Genomic DNA, 18,973 nt, shown 5'->3' with positions numbered 1-18,973 from the left:
CATCTCGACAACTCCGTATAATAGCAACGAGGGTCTACAAATTGCCCCAACTTGTGCCTCTCGTTTGCATACAGACCTTGTCTGAACAGAACACAATGCGTCAACAATTCCTCCTCTCCCTCCTCTTCGCCTTACTGGGCACAGTATCGGCTCAGTTCAACTTCTTCGAGCAGATGTTCGGGGGCGGCGGCGGAGGCGGAGGAGGCCAGCACCACCACCAACATCAGCAGCAGCAAAATGCACCTTCGGATTCTGGCTGGTATAGATCACAAGTTGACAGAGGTACTACCAATTGTTCTCCCTTGTCATGACGAGTTGGGAAGAGACTAACGTTAGTGCCATGGCAGCTCACTGCGATAACTACCTCTGCCCAGACACGCTCGCCTGCGTGCACTTCCCACACCACTGCCCCTGCGCATGGCCTAGCCACGAGGACAAGTTCGAGCTGGCGGACGGACAGCGTGTCTGTGTTTCAAAGGGCGGGTTCAAGGCTGGGGAGGCGGCTAGGAAGGTCGAGCTGGCGAGGAAGGGGCTGCTGTGAAGGAAGTGGTTGATTATGCCCGGGAGAGGAACAGGAGCATTTGTTCCAGCTCAGAAGACATCCGGACGACCTGAACGCCCGAACTATGTGAACAAGCACGGGAAACATAAGCCGGGCCACGGAATATTCCGCTCGTCAAAATCCGTGCTAGAGGGAAACAGGCCATCTTAAGAAATACTATGGATTACTTATGACCTGACTATGCCAAGACCAATCCACCGATGCGCGCCTGCGATGTTTGTGGTATGTGTACGAGCCAAAGGGAAACCAAAAGCTGGAGCTGCGATGAAAGTGAACATTACTCCTCGAAAACGCCCCCCACCAGATTCTGCCCTGACGTGTTACCGCTCTGCAACTTGCCACCTGCCCCTCCCTCCGCACGCGTGATACGATACAATCGTGAAGTCAGCCGTAACGACTGTGTCGCTGTGGAAACTCGACAATCATCCTTGGAAGCGTCCATCACAAGCTAGTCCCATAGACTTTGATCGCTGTTGTGCCAAACAAAATCCCGACTTTTTTAAGTATCGTCGCCACACGAGATCTCCATCCTCCAAGGTCCATATTCACTGGGTTGTCAATACCGGGAAGCAGTCACGTCCGCCTGATCTAAGCTGACCGACCATTAATACCAGCCGGCAGAGGAGGCATAGGCGGGACAGCGGCTCCATTAGACGCGCCACCCCCCTCATTCTCGTCATCGTCCTCCTCGTCGGCCGCCAGGCTGTCTATCTCCTCTGGGTGGCCGAGGTTGTGGACGACCGAGGTCATCTTGTAGTGCTTCTTGCGCAGCTCCTCGAACTTGCGGTGCTTCTCGCGCTCCTCCGGCGACAGGCCGACCTCCTCCTGGGCGGAGTCGTCGATGTGGACCGCGCTGCCGCTGCCGCGGTGCTGGCGCTTCAGCTCGACCTCGTCGGCCGGCACGTCTGGGACGGCCTCCTCGGGCTCGCCGAGCGAGAGGCCGGGGATATCATCCTCGTTCTGGCCCTTGCCGTGGTGACTGCCCTCCTTCCTCTTCTTGCTCCTGATGCTGCTGCTACCAGCGGGGGCGTTAATGTCGTCGTCGTCGCTGGGGTCCTCGGCCGGATCGTAGTGCTTCGCGTAGGGGGTCTTAGGCTCCGTGATCTTCATGGTGCTGGTGCGCTCCTGCTCGGTGAGGTACAGATTCGCCTCGTCCCACTTGATGCGGGGGTCGGCCTCCTCGGAAGGGTCGGTGACGGAAGGGGTGCGCGAGCTAGGGCGCCGTGAGCCGACTGGCCTAGCGGCGGACGAGGAGCGGCGGTGGCCTGCATTGATCTGGGTGTTGTGGATGGTGACCTCCTTGTCGTCCAGGGAAGGATCTTGCGTGGTGTCGATGGCGTGGTTGTTGGAAGACGCGCCAGTTGGAGAGATGGGAGGCGAGCGGCCTTGGTAAGAAGAGTTCTTGAGGATGCCTTTTGGGCGCTTGGCGTTGGGTGGAGGGGGCGAATGCGAGACGGCATCAGTTATCTCGGTGACTTCAGCCATGGTTGCCGTTGCAGTTGTGGGTATGAATGTGGATGCTTTATGGTGGTGGTATGTGGAGAGAGATTATGAGAAGTGAGAGAGTACCGTGGGTCCCTTTGTTGTTCGCTGTGTTGTATGCCGTGTGTTGTGTGTCGTGTCGTGTGTTGTTGTGTTGTGATGTAAAAAGAATGACAATGACGATGGCTGGATTCCCCCCTGTGGTGGTGTGGGCTTACAAGCTTGACTGGCGGATGGACCTTTCGGTGGGGTTCTGTTTGAAGTGGAGTCGGTGGTGCGAACTGCGGGGGAGAGCCAGGGTGTTGGGCCCAACTGCGCTGTTCGTTTGTTCTGGGCCTGGAGGGAGCTGCCCTGCTGTGGGAAGTTGGGACTCGCGCTGGTGGAAGGTTGGGCCACCCAGAGCCAACTGCAAGCCAGAGTGTGTTCTACTTTGGAATGAGTGAAGCTTGTCACCCAGCACACTGACTTGGCCAGAGTCGATACTCGTCTTGTAGAGATGTCCTATTTGAAAGCATCTGGCAGTCTAGTAAAGTCACCTCACTGATCGGAGACTGCCATTTGCAGTTATGACTACAAGGACAGGGTGATGATCGTCGCCAGATGGCAACTGATCAAGACACCCGAATCTGATGCGAACCTTGAAGTTCGCGCATTGTTGACAGGTGGGCGCATGGACGAACCACCCAGACCATCACCTTCTCCCTACCATCTCTCTACCTGCGAGATCTGAATGTCGAATGTGGCCACGCTGATCCTGATGTCAAAGTCAGCAGCCTCAGAGACATGTCAGCCACCTGCCACCCGCAGGCCAATCTAGGGGCGACATATCAGGAGACTGGCGGCATGTGATGCTCAACCAGGGCAAGCAGCGGCGTGGGGTGACCTTCAACCCGGACCAGACGGCGCCCTGCACAATGAAAGAAATGGTGCGGACAGAAAGCAGCTCTTCCCAGATCTGTGCAATTGTGCAGGGGATTGATTGGAACGGCGTTGGCCGTTTTAATAGTCTCAACGACAAGATGGCCATTCGTAAAACGCCATGTCGGCGGTCGGCAGGTCAGGTACCTAGGCACCTAGGTATTCGACTAGACTATTTGGACGACAAGCGTGTTGGAACCTGAGCATGAGGTGACATCGACCAGCTAGTGCTTGGCTTACCCTACCTTAGCAGTCGGGCACCTCTGCTGCGTGGAGATCCGTTAAGCTTCACCAACCTCTACAAGCTCCTGCAGATGTCAACTTGGGTGCTAGGGATTCACACGTGAGGCCTTGACATCATTGCTTCCCCAAATCCCTCCCTCTCCCTCACGCGGGGCGTTTCCGACTGCTTCTAGTCTGTATGCCTGAAACTTTTCCTCCATCGAAATTGCAACGCCTTCTACGCTGTGCTCGCGTCATCCTTACGTGGAACAGCCATCTAATGTGCGGATTGGTCCTCCCACATAGTCTGCAAGCCACTGCCAGATTTCGCACCCAGGCTAGGAGTGCGGTTATAGCTTGTGTGCCTGGGGTTTGTCTGCATGCGGCTGCGGCCGTCAGTGGTCCACAGGAACTCCGGGATGGCTTTCCGTAGTTGATGGGGGCAGCTTGGCACCTTAAGCTGGTGTCACGTAAATGCCGTCACAAAGTCCTAGGTAGTCATTTACTTGGTAACAGAGCTGTTGATTGCGGCAACGAAGAGTTGTATGAATCCTACTCTTTAGGGCTCATCCTACTGCAGTCAAGACAGCGCAGCCTCGTCTAAGTCAGTGGCATCCAGCCTTGCCAAGCGATCACATGTGCAACAAGATACTACATAACGAACCAAGACTTTACTGTTTCAATTGAACGCAAAGTTTTCTCCCTTACTAGTTTTATAAACATACTCCGCCGAGATGGCTGTTGATTGCCTTGAACTTGTGTTGGCATGGGTAGAGGGCTTCTCATGTGTACCCTCCACTATAAAGAGCAGTTACTTATTCGCAACATTCATTACTAAATCCAGAGAAAAATGGTCAAAGCTTTCTTAAAATGCTGTCTCATTTGGCTATGCCACTAGAACTAGTGGGTATGTGACAAGGAAAACTTCATGCCCTATAGACCAATAGTGTTCCTGAACCTCCTGCTTTCCTTCCCCTCCTCGCCAGTCCTGTCTCTCCCACTATGCCTCTGAGTATCAAGTGCAGGGATTCTTTTTTGTGAAGCCATAAAATAAACGACCAAGCTTCCCTGGATCTCGATTCCACAGGAGAATCTGTACCATTGTTACCCAAAGTCGGGTTGACTTTTCCTGAGAAATGACACCCGCAAACACCCTAAAAATTGCAAGAAGACCTCATATCCTTCCATCAACAATAGGCGCGGGTGGTCAGTCTTCCGAACTCTAGGGAGGATCTTGGTCGAGGGCGTGGACGCGGCTGTTGCGCATACAGAGAGACTTGTTACTGTGCAAAGTTTCGACAGTCAAATGTCGTTGGACTTTTGTTCACCACCATCCATCAATCCGCCAGCGCAGGCGAGCAAGCGCCCTACGATCCCTGGTTAGTCCGTCAAAGTAGCTCAACGAATCCAGAGCAGTAGCGAGATTCGCACTGGTGAGGATCTTCTTGCCGTCCTCCAGAATCTCGTCCCCCTTTCGCATGATGAAGTCTGAAAGGTTGACCATGATTGCTGCTTCCTTGTCCTTCAACCTGTTGGCGGGGCCTGGTGGTTGCAGGAGGTAGACACACTCCAGCTGTCGGGGGATTGCGTTGAAAATTGGTATAATGTCCTTGGACGAACCAACAAACAGGCCAGAGATGTTGAGACTCTTCATGTCATTGAGGTTATCGCTGTGGAGGATTTCGCGGAGCGTCTCTATGGGAAGCTTGCGGAACGGATAAAGGTTCACGTGGGCGAGGCCCTCCAGGAGGCGGGCAAGCAGCTTGGCTATCAGGTTCTGATTATCGCTAGCAGCAAGCAAGTCGGCCCGCGAAATGCAGGTGTCGAGGAAGTCTTTCGGAAATCCCGGAATCTGTAGCGCGTTATCGAGCAGGTTGAGGTCGTCAAGGACTCCGGAGACGATCGCGTCGAGGATCTTGTGCTCTGTGAGTTTGCGAAGCGATTTGACTTGGCTCTTCTGGGCGCGTGGGTGAACGGAGATCGAAAGTTGACTCAAGCCCGTCGTCTCTTGCTGGGACAAATTCCACATGGGGGATGGCCAGCAACCTGAGCAAAAGTCAGTAAAGCAGACTCTTAGTGTAGCTGTTGTAGACATTTGGACACTGCCATGGTCGAAGCTGAGGATAGAGTTAGGGCAAACATACTAGCAAGAGCTGCAACATCAATAAGTGGGTAGGCTTTCAATGCCTCCAACGCATTGAGGTCTTTTCTGTCACGCTCAAATCCGGTGACATTGTGATAAAGGTCGTACAACATCCGGCACGAGAGGGATTCACCGGAGCAGGGAGTGTATGCAGGCATCGTCCACGGTGCCAGCTCACCTTGCCTGTCTTGATTGTTGATACCGTCGGGATCGTAATCTCGTAGAGCGCACCAGATGCACTTTGAATCCATGTTGAGGAAGCAGTATCTAGGATTTCGCGGGTCCGTTATGTCAATGACTGAAACATTGGTGGGTCGTCCTACCCGTTTGTGGCGGATATCTAGCTTGCCCTTGTAGAAACAGCGAGGCTTCTCTACCGAGCAATGGTAAATTGCGTGGCCTTGGTCGAGGCAGAATGCTATAGCCGAAAAGAGACATGCGGCGATGTAGGGAAATTGGTTCTCGACTGCGGTCTTACCTCCCGTGGGGTATTGTTGTTTGGACGTTTGCACAAAGTCGTTGTTGTCAATCTGGCACTCGGCGGCGAATGCAATTTCCTGTAAGATAGGGACTTGGTGCTTGTCATCGGCGAAGGCGTTCAGGGCAGCAAGACAAGGGTGTATAATTGTTCGAGGGCACCGACAAGTTTGGAGAGCGCTGGCCATTTGACAGTAAGGCCCATCGGGCTTGGGTCTAGCGATGACGGCCACCTGTTGGATATTGAGGGGGGGATCCATGTTGTTAGTCAAGGCCCCTGATGTGCACAGCAGTTGAGCGACAATCAAATACTGCGACAAAGTGGTGGATGGTAAGAAGCATGGGAAGTAGATGTCAAATGGTTGAGGATGGATTGCCTGATGAGAATGGGTTTGAGTTTGTGGCAATGCTCTTTCTGAGTTGTGGGAAAAGGAAAAGATCAAGTGGGTCTGCTTGGCCTTAAATAGATGGTACAGCCTGAAGAATATTTGAGTATTCACTCAACCGTCCAAGAACTGTATTCACTGGTGAGTCAACATTTGTAGCGACGTGAATGGAGAAGGAGGCTAGCGTTTAAGGTCCACAAGACATAATGATTACTGTTATAACCACAATCAAAGCCCATGTATCCAATTTTAACACCATTGAAGCCACTGCTTGCCTTCAAATTCACATGAAGAATTATTAAATCTATTGTCTACAAGATACAAAGAATACTCACACTTTCATTGCAGCCGCATTGGCCATAGACATTTTACAGCAGTACGCATAAGTTGAAGTTGTGGCAGTGCTCTGGATAGTGTTTTGTTGCTCTTGCTATTAGATCTTAAGGACCGCGTTGATACAACAAATCAATTTTCGCAAATAACAGCCCAATCAACTGGACCTGCACACCGGATCAACGCCACAGACTCAGCTCCGCCTCTTTGAAGGGGGATCATTCAGGCCATCTTCGCTCTTCTCCGCTGATGCATCTGATGAACTAACGGTCCTGCTCTTATCTGACTTCAGCCGTGGTCTGGAAACTTTCGGCACGGAAGCTTCGGACTCAACGGAGCCCTCGTCTGAAGTACGGTCATACCGCTCCGGGAAAAGCTCCCTGGAAGACTCAACATATGAGTCTTCGGGAACAAAATCCTCCTGATTCTTCTCCAGGCAGCTGTCGAGAGGAGTTGTTCCAATGTCGGTGATAGGGAGACCCAGCTGCCGTCGCGCCCACCTCCTGACGGCTTCGTGGTTGGTATGAACGACCACGAAGCGCCTCCCTGAGTATTTGGTGATGGAGTGTCGGAGTTCACGACCTCTGAGAAGTTGCACGCAGCCAGGGCGGGTCTCAATCCGGAGCCCAAGATCTCGTAACAGGAGGTCTCCGCCTTTGAACGAACCAGATATTGTGAGCCCGGCCAGGCCGCATTGCCAGTCTCCGTGGTCTTTATGCTCATTCGTCATAAGATTGACGAGCAAAGCACGCATCGCGAAAGGCTCTTGGATTTTGCGAGTCTCGAAGTGGGCAAACTTGTTGAAATTGCGGACTTGTTCCACAATAGCAACGTACTCGTCGAACAGTTCAGGCTCCAGCAATCTGAAGAAGAAGCTGACCGCCTCTGTGCACGCACCTAGTGTTCCGAATCGCAGTTTGTGGAAGTTGTGCTCACAGCTCCCTTCAAGCCGTTGCCTCATGTCCTTTGTGGGACACGGACCTCCTGTCTTTGTGCCTTTCCCCTCCCCGTCTGGATTTCCGATGGGGAAACGACATCCAAAATGGTACACACCCGATTTAGCCAGACGTGGGTCATTGTTAAGTAGGCGAAAATCGAGGTCAGGCCTTTCAACGAGCCAATGCGCGTAGTGCAACCCATGGCGCGTCATATCAGGAGTAGGCACGGCCTGCTGAGTGCTAAATGCTTCCAGATCCGTCGTGATGGCCTTTTCGATCGTCTTATTAAATAATTGTTGGATTGCACCCGAACATTGGAACATGATGACGCTGCCCTTCGTGTCGAGAACCATAACGAGGTCGACATCTTTGAGGTGGCGGAACAGGTTCTTTTGGACTGCGAACTCATCTGCGAAGGATCATGAATTAGTCGGGGTGTTGTTGGCTCGTAACATTCCTCAAAGAAGGGTGTTACCTCTCTGCGCCTGGTAGTAGGGATTGAAGGCGTTCTGTCTGACGCATTTCTTCACCATCTCCAGCATCTTTGTGAGTGCTTTATCGGGATTGCCTTCCTCCAACTGGCTGCGTAGGCGTGCCTCTATGCCATGGTCAAGGTAGATGTGCTGCTGGGCTAGGTTTCTTGCGGTCTTCCAGTAATCGCATGCTTTCCCACCGACCTGGCCCCCGCGGCACAACAAAACATGTGCCATGACATGGTGCTCGGCCTCTAGTGCTGGCTTCTGAGTCTGGTACTCTCGATCCACAATCTTTTCGAATGCCTTAGCCGACTTGAGCTTCTTGTAATCCACACCCCTCTGTCTAGCGTCGACGCCTTCAATGGTGACTTTGGCAACACGGCGGCCCTTCAGCTTAAAAAAATCGATCGTGCATCCGTTGTCAGTTTCGGTATGCAGGGAATCCGCATCGGCAATTTGTCCAGCGTTGAGATTTCTTACGTCCAAGATATCTTGGGCAAGTTCAGCGATGTTTAGGTTGTCCTTGTCGATTTCTGTACTATCCTCCAAATCTTGAACGGCCAGCTCTGGGTCGTTAGGGAAGCCGATGTTTGACCAAGAGTATTGCACAGCGCCCTTGATTCCGAGAGTCTTGGCTGTTTTCGGCCAGTCCCTGGAGTCGCCGTAAATTGAATCCAGTCGGACAGGACCCTTTTCTGGTCGACATACCACGTTGCTTCCAATGTCAACTCTCGCACACCTCTTTTCCCAAGCTGAGAGTGCTCGTGAAGCAATCTCAAGTGCTCTTTCATCATTCTTTTGACTTCTTTCTTGGAGAGGCTCCTCAATGGGATACCTCGGTTGTCGGAGACTGGATTCATGCCCTTCGTGCGATATGTGAGTCGCTAGGTCCATTTTGTCAAAGCTGCTGGACCGTTTGGCCTGAGAGGAGCAAGAGTGGCACGGTTGACTCTTTGTTCTGGCTTCTTTGAAAGATTACCGTTGGTAAATTTCAAAATGGGAGAAAGAGGGAGAAAGATTTCATGTCAACTGAGAGAAATTTGGAGACAGCTGCAGTCGTCAATTGATAAAAGAAATTGAGGAAGCGAATTCGTTTGCTCGTGTTGCTACAAACAATGGTTTGTTTGCCACAGAGTGGTTTTAAAATCCGGTTCTTTGCGTAAACTATGAAACTTACAGGCGAACATCAGGCAATGACCGCCGTTCGTGCGTTCACTCGAAGAGTCCGAAGCACTCATTGCTGCAAAACCAGAGAACCCAATTATGATCAACTCATATGTGGCTCCATCAATGCAGCATCCCCTCGACTATTCCGAAATTGACGAGCTTTCTTCTACAATACTTCCGCATGCTAAAAATTGCAGTAACTCAACTAGGCGCTGATAGTGAGATCTCTCCAGACTGTCAACATTGATGTGGATGAAATGGGCACACTAGAGTTTAGGCTACCTACTCCTCGTCGGCCTTGTTAGCTGAGCACTTGTGTCAAGACCATCAGTGACGCATTTCACATTCAACTTGCTTTCTGAACTATGATCATTGGAGCTTCAGCAGATTTCATATGTACAATAAGATTGCCTGTGATATTTAGTCACGTGCCACTCCATGCAAGTATCGCGTTTACATCTGCTGACCAAAATGAGTGGGTAAAGCCATTGTGACTCAAACGGTATTATTTCGTTCGTAGCTCATACTGAAAGGGCGGCGAAAGATGATCGGCACACACATAAACACGCAACCTGACTTGGTGTCCACGGCATCATGATTTGGGTTCGGACCAAAGCCCGGAAGATACATTTGTCTATGTCTAGATACAGTCGATGCAATTATGCAAAATCCGATATTTACAGAGAAGTGATTCCAATCCCTCAAAAGCCACAGCGAACATCCTAAGCAGGGACGTACTTGCTGAGGATGTCCTTGTACGCAGTGTAGCCAGTGCCAGTAGACGGCTCCATAGAGTACATGTAGTCCGCCCACCAGGGGCCCGCAGCCCACCACATGGCGCCGATCCAGACGTCGCTGTTCTCGGTCATGTAGTCCAGCATGCCAGTGACGGCGGTCTTGCACTGGGTGTTGTCGCCGCCGGCGAACTCGCCGATGATGCCGATCTTGTTGTTCTCGCGCAGCCAGGTGGTGGCGGCGGTGATCCGCTCCTCTCCAATGGTGGTGGACACACACTCAGTCGAGGTACCAGACCCGTCGCTGTCGAGGTACTGGTGCATCTCGTAGACGAGCAGGTTGTCGACCGAGTCGGTGATGTTGCCCATGTGCTCGCTGTTGCCCGAGGTGGTCCAGGTCCAGGCTCCCGTGTACGAGGTGCCTTCGACGAAGATGTACTGGCTGGTGGCGCCGGCGCCACGGACACCGTCGACGCAGGCCTGGTTGAGCTCTGCGGTCTGGGTGTCGGTGGTCATGTCGTGGGGCTCGTTGATGCAGTCGAACACCACCTTGTCGTTGGTCTTGAAGGAAGTGGCCAGGTTGGTCCAGAAGGTCTCAAAGTCCGCAGTGGACGAGATGATGTTGCCCTTGTAGCGGGCGTAGTTGTGGGGCTCAATCACCGCGTACTTGCCAGCTTCGGTGATGTAGTTGACAACGGTAGTGAGGTTCTTCAGGTAATCCGCGTCAAGATCTGCGGAAAGGGAGGACTGGGCCATACGCTCGGCGAGGAATGGGATACGGAACATGTTCATTCCCATGTCGATGAGCGTCTGGATAGCAGAGGTGTCCGGGAAGATGTAGTCCTTGCCGTAAGTACCGGGATAGTTCGCCTCGCCAAACTCCGCACCAGACTCGGAGGTACCAAGGAATTTCAGGCCACCACTGGCGCTGGAGCTGGAGCTGCCGGCCGAAGCGTTGGCATTGGTGGTGGGAGTGCTCGACGGCGCAGCGGAGCTTGACGTGGTGCTGGCGGGAGTGCTGTTGTCAGGGCAAGCAGCTCTGCGGTGGTGACGGGCTCCCGGAGCCGCCAAGGCAGAGGCCGCGAAACCAGCCGCGAGGAGGGAAGAAGTGACACGCATGGTGAAAAGAATGTGTGTGGTTGAATGAACGAATGAAAGGCTGTGCTTGAGAAGGGAATGCCGCTATAGAGGAAGCCAAGTCAAGCAGCCAAGAGCAGAGCCGCGATGTGGTATTTATTATGGGAGGGCGAGGCGGAAGGCGAGGCCAGGCGAGGCGGCCGATGTGCCCATGTGGATAGTCGCCCGATAGGGCAACGGGGTGGCATGTCCGCGTTCAGGGGTGGGATAGCTCCTTCATCTGGGGAATTACTCAATATCACACTGCAAATGGCGGGAAAAACTCTAAAGGTCGAATCATGACTATTCCCAAAAATGACCGATTTATCCGGCTGGTTTCGAAACATCAAACACTCGTCATTGGGCGTTTATTTGAAACGTCGGTTGGCCGGTGGATCTCATCTCTTTAAGGGGCTCCTTGATCCATCAAAGTGCCGGATGTCGGGGCGACGGGGGTAAATTGAGCGAGACCAACCATGTCCACCGCCGGACTTTCCTATGCTAGTTTTAAATTCTTTTGGGACTTTAAAGCTCGTGAATTTCCGGCGGCTGCCGTTGGCGTTCCCCTTTTTGGTGCCTCTGCGCTTTCTACTACCATATACCTTGGTTCGCATGAAGGCATTGCGCCCTAAGAAACTAGGATTCGGTTGCTCTAGATTATGTAGTCTTGAATTGCAAATGACTTGACATTAACCGTCACAAATACCGTATTCGAGACAATGCAACCGGTCAACACTACAATGGGGGTTGGGTGGCGAGCGATGGTAAGCTTGGATTACACTCGCCGTAACGTCTTACCACCCTGAGCCCATTCGAAATGAGCTCCCCATCACCCCACGATCACTGCATAGCCAAGCGACCAAACAACAAGGGTAAATGGAGGACAATTGAAGCAAAGAAGGTCTGGTTCGATATGTTATGATCTGTCATACTCAAGACTAACATGCTGCACGCACTGGTCAACGGCCGGTATGGATCTTGTAGACCGCTTGAGCCGTTATTATGGGTCCATAGCGAACCATGCCATCGTCGACCTAGACTTGTATGGACATTTGGCCATTCTGTGCTTTTAGTCGCTGCATCCAATTTGCCATGTTCGTCCGTAGAAGATGTAGTGGCGTTCATAAAGCGGGCCGCCTTAATGGATACTACAACAGGGGCTCACAATCCCCTTTTCGATACGATAACACGATCTCCTATTCGAGAGCCACTTTCTAATGATACTGTTCTCCTATAGTCTGCTGAGCACTCCTTCCACCACCTATGACTAGGCATTAGAGTTGTACTCTTTTGTTGCCTACCATGGTAACCCAAATGACAGGCATTTGGGTCGACTTATGCTCAGTAGGGATCATTTTAGGTGCCTCATCACTGAGAACATGATCGAGCCTATCTAGGACTCCTACAAACCGTAGGCTCATAAAACTTTTTACGAGGCCGATTTTAAGATAGTGATCCCTCATACTTCAAAGAGTGAATGCTGTGATTTGCCTCACAAATTCAACTTCTCGGCGGCTTAACTACTTAAGACCGTTCCGCCGCGGAATCGTCTGCGGGTCTGCAGCTTGTTGAGGCCTATTCCTTTGATCAGGATGAACACTGAGACCATCCGAATAGCGGTTTGCTTTGGGTGCATGGGGCTTGCATAGGATGACCGGTTTGGCGTCGGATATCTGCGACGGAATACTTGGGATGAGGTTTATTGAGGACTATATCATCCTAAACATGCACGAACTTTAACACTGTTCTGCAGTGACATGACGAGGTTGGGAAAGCTATCCTCGAAGATCAAGAAAGTTGACCAACCAAGTCTCGGTATACAACGCTTGTTGCGTCCAAGCATTCGGGATCTCCCAGCTGGTGTGAAACACCTCAACTGTGTTGCGGCTCAAGACAAGGATGGCTCGACTCAGTAACAATAACCTTATTCAAGTGAGCACTCGAGGCTGGCCTTCGTACCTTGCACACGTTCGGATTCTCTGTTTTGTTTCCGCACAACTATTTTATTCTTGCTTCAGTGATTCATCAGAAGCTGTAGCATCCAATACCACTATAACGATCAGCCAAAAGCGTCAATGATCATAGGAAAAAAGGATTATGATGGCAGATCAAGACTGGTGATCCCTCACATCACGCAGATCAGGCTGAGCCAAGCCGTCTCGTCTCATCTGTCAAACGGGTGTCATCTGGCAAATCGAGTATCACCTGTCAACTCATATTCAAACCACAACGCATACCCAACTAGTTCAGACGAAACCTCACTCCTGTTTGGGCGTCGGACGAGCTCTCAATCAGACACCACGAGGCCTTCTATAAAGATGTCAACTGCTCTCACGATGAATGACCGTGTCCAAGTGGTCATCCGCCAGCCAACCGTTCTCTATCTTCTCATTGTGATTCGATTTCTATTATTTCTTCATTCTTTGCCAGGCGCAATCTATCTTTTCATTACCTACCCACTAACGAGATGCAATTCTCTACCATCGCTTGGATTGTTACCGCCCTCGTGGCCGGGCAAACACTCGCTACGCCAGCCAAGAAAGCCGGTCTGTAGCCCAACGCCTCCTCTTACCTGTATATTTCACCCACTGTCTCTGCTCCTGTGCTGATAGTCTGCGTGCAGCCACCGACGGACAAGCGTGCACTGGCTCTGTCCAAAACCTGCAGCAAGATGGAGTCTGCAAGGCCGGAAAGTGCAACATTGACATCCCTCCCAACGAGCTGGACATTGTGGCCAGCGCCGACTGCGCATAGAGAGCCGGGCAAACTCGGGCGGTTCCCCTCTCAAGCCATTCATTCAGTCGGTTGTGGGTGGTGCCTGGTGGAGCACGGGGCGAACTCAGGATGATACGGAGATCGACTTGTGCAGTCTTTACCTCTCTACGTAGACTACATGTAGCCAGTCATCATATGATACTCATGACTAATGAATAACACCTGCCCACATGCAAGACCAGCTCTAATGCAGTTGCGTATGAAAACAGTGAGAATTGGATTTGATGCCACTGAGCTTGTCCCATATCTCGAGGAGTGGCCAGGTTTTGATCTACTTCCGGTGGATATCGCCTTGGCCAAGACAATTATTGCAGATGCGAAAGAAGGTAAAAGAAGCGAGTCAGCACACTCACGTCAAAGAAACTTGCCTAGCAGCTTAACTTCTACTGTGATCGCCCAGCCGCTGCACGTCATCTGCCTGGGAGGCTACTCACTTTTCCCAGTCAGGCATCGTGGGAGTGAGATGTCAGGATGTCAGCTCTCCGAAGGCTCGCCATCAAATGTCCGATTCGGCATTTGCTTCCATGTTTCTTTCACCTCAGCAATCTCTCCTGCATTTCCAAGGTTGCTTTTTGGTAGCGACCCGTGCATGGCATCGTCGGTATTGGACAATGGCATTCTCCCCAACCCCACAATCGGGAATCTTTACCCCAGGTTTCGGGAATGGCCCTGCAAGGTTTCAGCCCCGGGGAAAATGACCACATCAGGGTAGGACAGGACCTGACCTCCCCGTCCGGGGGGTCGTGTGAAGCGGCCAACCTTTCCGCACATTTGACAACGGGATGCAACCACCCGATAGGACTCTCCTTGCTTCTCCCCCGCGGCTGTGGCGTAGAGGTACGGCATGCGCTCCGTGCTGTGCGACGCTGTGACCGTTCTCATCGGGAATCTTGGTAGAAACAGGATCAACGTCACCCCAGGGCATCTGCTGCGGCGGCGTATAAGTACTTTGACGATGACCGCACCTTGCATGGACGTGGGTTTGCACAAGCGACGTGCCTCGCTACCAGTCTTGCAGCCACCATCTCGTCGTCTGTTTCGCCCGCTGCAGATTGAACCCTCCGATTCTGGTTTGAGCCGCAGCCAATCTCTTGCTGCACGTTACAATCGGATCATCACTGTGATAAAGTGATAGAGCCTCCCTCTTCGCATACTTTTTGTCGGCGCAACCCTCCCCTGCATCGTTACGTCGAAGCTCACACACACACTCAACATTGATCATCCCATCTCAACCTTTCCTGCCGCCCCTGGCTGTGACGCGAGAATATAGACAATATCTCAACCGTGCAATCACTTCTCAAAGAAGCCAAATCCAAAGTCAGAAAGCATCTTTAATTTCCCAAAATGGCGACCCCCGGAAAGAAGCCCGTGGTGCTGCACATCGGCGACCCAATAAAGTACAACCCCGACACATACGCGGCCTTCTCGACCGCCTTCGACGTGATCCGGCCCAGCGCCGCAGAACGCCAGCGGCCAGAGTTCATCCGGGCGCTGAAGGACCGCAGATGGGGCGACTTCTCCGCCATCTTCCGGCCGTTCTGGTCGACGGGCGGCGAGATGGGCAAGTGGGACGCCGAGCTTATCAGCCTGCTCCCGGCGAGCTGCAGGGTGTTCGCCAGCGCGGGCGCGGGGTTCGACTGGGCTGATACGAAGCTGCTGGGCGAGAGAGGTGAGTGAGCAGTGAACCCCCTCCCCCCTCTTTGCCCCCATTCAGCCGGGAGAGGCGCCTGCACTCCACGGACGGGCGGAGGAGGCGATGCATACCCCAGACACACACACACACACACACACAAAGCCACAAAGCATCAACTAACGCCGTGCGACACAACCCAGGCGTCATCTACTGCAACGGCGGCCTAGCCGCCGCAGAGTCCGTAGCCGACTTCGCCGTCGCGCTGGTGATCAGCACGTTCCGGCACCTCGCGTGGAGCGTCGCGGCGGCGGTCATCCCGCCGCTGACATCCAGCGACCCCGCCGACGCCGAGGCGGCCTTCCGCTTCTCGCACGAGCACGAGGTCTTCCACAGCCACAACCCGCGCGGCCACGCGCTGGGGCTGATCGGGCTCGGCAAGATCGGGCAGCTGGTCGCGGACAAGCTGGGCAACCCGAGCATGGGCATGGTGCTGCACTATTATGATGTCGTGCGGCGACCCGAGGCGGACGAGAAGCGCATGGGGCTTACTTATCACCCGTCGCTGGCGTCGCTGCTGGCGGCGAGTGACTGCGCTGTCCTGTGCACGCCTGCTAGTGCTGATGGGAAGCCGCTCATTAACGCTGCGGCGCTGGCGAGCATGAAGCCCGGCGGGAGGTTCGTGAACATTGCGCGCGGGTCGCTCGTTGATGAAGACGCGCTGGCGGATGCGCTCGAGAGCGGTCGCGTCAGCGCTGCGGGGCTGGATGTCCATGCTGATGAGCCGCGGGTGTCGAAGAGGCTTTTAGAGTTCGCTGGTGCGCAGCTCAAGAGCGCGGGACCCCAAGGTGGGAAGATCGGGCCTGATGGCAAGGCAATTAACCCGGGAAGGGTGCTTTTGACTTGTCATAATGCTGGTGGAACGGTGGAGACGCATATTGGGTTTGAGGAGCTGGCTATGAGGAACATCATGGCTGTGTTGGAGGGCAAGCAGGCCATCACACCGGTGAACATGCACTTTTTGAACAAGAAAGATAGCAAGTTGTAGTTTGAGGGCGGAATCAGGTCGGGCGAGTATCTGATCAATAAGAGGGGCTATGAGGCAAGTGGGTCCTGATGACCTCTTTCATATGTGATATATCATATCACCGAGGCACGCATCTGAGGATGGGAGTTCTCAAAAGTTCAGATCAGGAATATTTGTCATGAATATATCTATGGACATTCGTCATCTTCGTGCATCTTCATTACCATTCTGCATCCTATCGTTCCGTCTCCCGACTGGAATGCAACCCGCCAGTCTAAGCTTATCTCGCCCAAACGCCTCTAAGCATCCCTTCGCCTCTCACATCCCTCGCCCAATGAAATCCAGGTCCGGGCCAGAAGCCCGCGGAGCCGGGGGCGGTGCGTCTGGAAATCGTTGACCAGAAGAAGGGTGATACCGGTGAGATCGGTAAGTCTCTGTCGGGGCCTGCTGTTCCTGTGCCTGCTCCAGTTCCTCCTTCCCCAAGTCCCGCTCCTCGGCTTGCGACCGTTGCTGTCTCGCCTGTCGCCGCTGCTCGCGCCGCGATAGAGCGGGAGCTACTACGGCCCCGGCCAAGTGAGCTTGTGGCGGCTCTTGCGTCGCAGAGTACTGTGAGTTGGGTGATGGCTCATTTCGGTCGTTCTCCAAGTGGAAGTGGAAGTGCTGATTCACAGGTTCGTGTGGCGCGGCCGACTGCGGATGCTGGCTGTATGTGGCGGTCTGCTCATTGGGTGACCGGTTGTCGTACGACCTCCTGTTGTCGTACGAGTTTCTGTTGCTGTAAGACCGTTTATCATAGGACCTGTTGTCCTTTTTGACGTTCTTTTCGTTATAAGTCTTATTGTGAACGTGTTTCTCCTTCGTGGTCTTCTTCTTTCCGCCACACAGAGACAGTGTGAACTTGTTCTTCTTGCGCATGAGGTACCATAGAAGCAGCGCAAGCAGAGCCAAGAAGGCGACGCCGCCCACAACTCCGCCCGCGATTGCACCAGTGTTGGTACTGCTCCCACCATTTCCACCGCCATTTCCTGCACTCGCGCTGGCACTTGCATTGCTCCCTACCACGGACGTGACCGTGGAGGTGGACCCATCTGCCGCGGTGGTAGTAGCAACCACAGTCGATGGCCCGTTCCCGCTCCCTGATGCTGCCTCCGCCGAAGACCTCGAAGCGGCGTCGGCGCTCGAGGCACTAGCTGCCGAGGCAGAGGATCGCGACGCATCGATGAGAAATTGCGGCTCATCTATCATGGAGATGAGGGTGGCGGTGGAGAAGCACTTGAACATGGACCGAGCAGGGGTGCCCGTCCAGACAAAAGTGCCACACTCGGGCTGTGCGGCATCCTGGCAGCATCCGGTCTGAGGGCCGGCCGACGTGCATTTACCGGACTGCACGGCCTCGTGGTTGAGGCAGATGGTGTAGAACTGCTCCAGGCCGTCGGTGGCACAGGCGACCACGTTGTCAGAGTTGGTGGAGCAGGTGAGTGGCGAGTCGCATTTGTACGGCTGCGATGAGATGCCTGAGTACCAGCCACAGGTTTGGTCATTCTCCCAGATATTGTTTGAGGATGAGGATGATTCTGTTCTCTGACGCCTGTGTAGGAGCAGCTCGACGACTGCCTTGGATGGTGGTTGTGTTGGTTGAGGGGCATATACCTCATAGTCATGGACTTCTGGTGGTTGAGTTGGGCGGGCTAGGTCGCCGCCTCTGAGATCTATGACTGGATCTGGTTTGTAGGCGAGCCATCGTGCTGAGGCCTGATGGCTCAGGGCGGATACTGCGAATATGCTTGATGGCTTCATGATGTCTCTCAGATGATGTCTCGGGAAGTGAGTGAGTCCTTTGTTCTCTTCCGATGCCTCGGCTGAAGCGAAATGTGGTCCAAAGGAGCAACTTGAGCCCGAGGCCCGCAGGTCAAAGGCAGTGCTGAAGCCTTATATCATGTGGTAGTGACAAAGAATCTATTCATGTGTTCAGAGTGTGCCTTGTGGTGGCTTTCAGATGGCGTGTGTAACTGAATGGGTCATAACAATGCAAGCAAGCAATTGTGAATGAAGCAAGCAATTGTGAATGAAGCAAGCAACGGGCGATGAGGCAAAAGAGAGGAAAAATGGGGTGGTTAGGGATTGACAGGTGTGGGTCCAGCCGTTCAATGCCTGCAGGAGAAGGTTATTGTTGGCAGCGAAGTCTGAATAAGGCACAGGAGGAATGCGGGTGGACTAGGAGAGGGGGTAATTAGACAATAGACAATAGACGCTGAATAGACGATGTTTTTGAATGGCCAAAGCAGGTCCCCGTCACGAAGCTCGATGGTGGGAAAACTGGGATGACTGGCAATCTGCGCCGGGAACAGAGCGCAAGCGAGTAGTTTTGCAGGTGACAGACCAGGAGTCAGCGACTCGAGTGGGAAACTGGACGCGATGTTGAACGTCGCTGTCTGTCGCTGACAATGTCACTGTCGGGCAGACCTTTTGAATGATGGTAACAATGCAGGGTAGAAAAGGGAAGAGTCAATCACCAGCAGCGACGATTCAGACAACCAGCCAGACAGACAGACACCCGGGAAAACGGCGGCTGCTGCTGATTCTATTC

The 18,973-nt window shown here is 53.2% G+C and overlaps 7 protein-coding genes across 7 annotated transcripts; 2 read left to right on the top strand and 5 right to left on the bottom strand.

Moving 5' to 3' along the window:
- Nucleotides 1-95: 95 nt before the first annotated feature.
- On the top strand, nt 96-541 carry J7T55_004597 (uncharacterized protein; the record flags this gene model as incomplete). Its single annotated transcript, XM_053130304.1, has 2 exons — nt 96-259; nt 337-541. 2 exons carry the CDS (start codon nt 96-98, stop codon nt 539-541), a joined length of 369 nt encoding a protein of 122 aa, XP_052991525.1.
- A 609-nt stretch (nt 542-1,150) lies between these two features.
- Nucleotides 1,151-2,047, bottom strand: J7T55_004596 (uncharacterized protein; the record flags this gene model as incomplete). The annotated part of the gene is made up of 1 exon (XM_053130303.1): nt 1,151-2,047. The coding sequence occupies one exon, from the start codon at nt 2,045-2,047 to the stop codon at nt 1,151-1,153; it is 897 nt and encodes a 298-aa protein (XP_052991524.1).
- Nucleotides 2,048-4,508: 2,461 nt separating this feature from the next.
- J7T55_004595 (uncharacterized protein) lies at nt 4,509-6,064 on the bottom strand (the record flags this gene model as incomplete). The annotated part of the gene is made up of 2 exons (XM_053130302.1): nt 4,509-5,230; nt 5,329-6,064. The coding sequence occupies 2 exons, from the start codon at nt 6,062-6,064 to the stop codon at nt 4,509-4,511; spliced, it is 1,458 nt and encodes a 485-aa protein (XP_052991523.1).
- Nucleotides 6,065-6,716: 652 nt separating this feature from the next.
- J7T55_004594 (uncharacterized protein) lies at nt 6,717-8,831 on the bottom strand (the record flags this gene model as incomplete). The annotated part of the gene is made up of 2 exons (XM_053130300.1): nt 6,717-7,870; nt 7,937-8,831. The coding sequence occupies 2 exons, from the start codon at nt 8,829-8,831 to the stop codon at nt 6,717-6,719; spliced, it is 2,049 nt and encodes a 682-aa protein (XP_052991522.1).
- A 995-nt stretch (nt 8,832-9,826) lies between these two features.
- On the bottom strand, nt 9,827-10,957 carry J7T55_004593 (endo-beta-glucanase precursor; the record flags this gene model as incomplete). The annotated part of the gene is made up of 1 exon (XM_053130299.1): nt 9,827-10,957. One exon carries the CDS (start codon nt 10,955-10,957, stop codon nt 9,827-9,829), a length of 1,131 nt encoding a protein of 376 aa, XP_052991521.1.
- A 4,116-nt stretch (nt 10,958-15,073) lies between these two features.
- Nucleotides 15,074-16,407, top strand: J7T55_004592 (d-isomer specific 2-hydroxyacid dehydrogenase; the record flags this gene model as incomplete). Its single annotated transcript, XM_053130298.1, has 2 exons — nt 15,074-15,398; nt 15,563-16,407. The coding sequence occupies 2 exons, from the start codon at nt 15,074-15,076 to the stop codon at nt 16,405-16,407; spliced, it is 1,170 nt and encodes a 389-aa protein (XP_052991520.1).
- Nucleotides 16,408-16,704: 297 nt separating this feature from the next.
- J7T55_004591 (uncharacterized protein) lies at nt 16,705-18,183 on the bottom strand (the record flags this gene model as incomplete). Its single annotated transcript, XM_053130297.1, has 1 exon — nt 16,705-18,183. The coding sequence occupies one exon, from the start codon at nt 18,181-18,183 to the stop codon at nt 16,705-16,707; it is 1,479 nt and encodes a 492-aa protein (XP_052991519.1).
- Between the last annotated feature and the right edge of the window lie 790 nt (nt 18,184-18,973).

Source organism: Diaporthe amygdali (genome assembly GCF_026229845.1).
Source record: "Diaporthe amygdali strain CAA958 chromosome Unknown NODE_22_length_803717_cov_65_427750, whole genome shotgun sequence".
Classification (NCBI taxonomy): Eukaryota; Fungi; Ascomycota; class Sordariomycetes; order Diaporthales; family Diaporthaceae; genus Diaporthe; species Diaporthe amygdali.
This window is presented reverse-complemented; position numbering and strand designations above follow the sequence as displayed.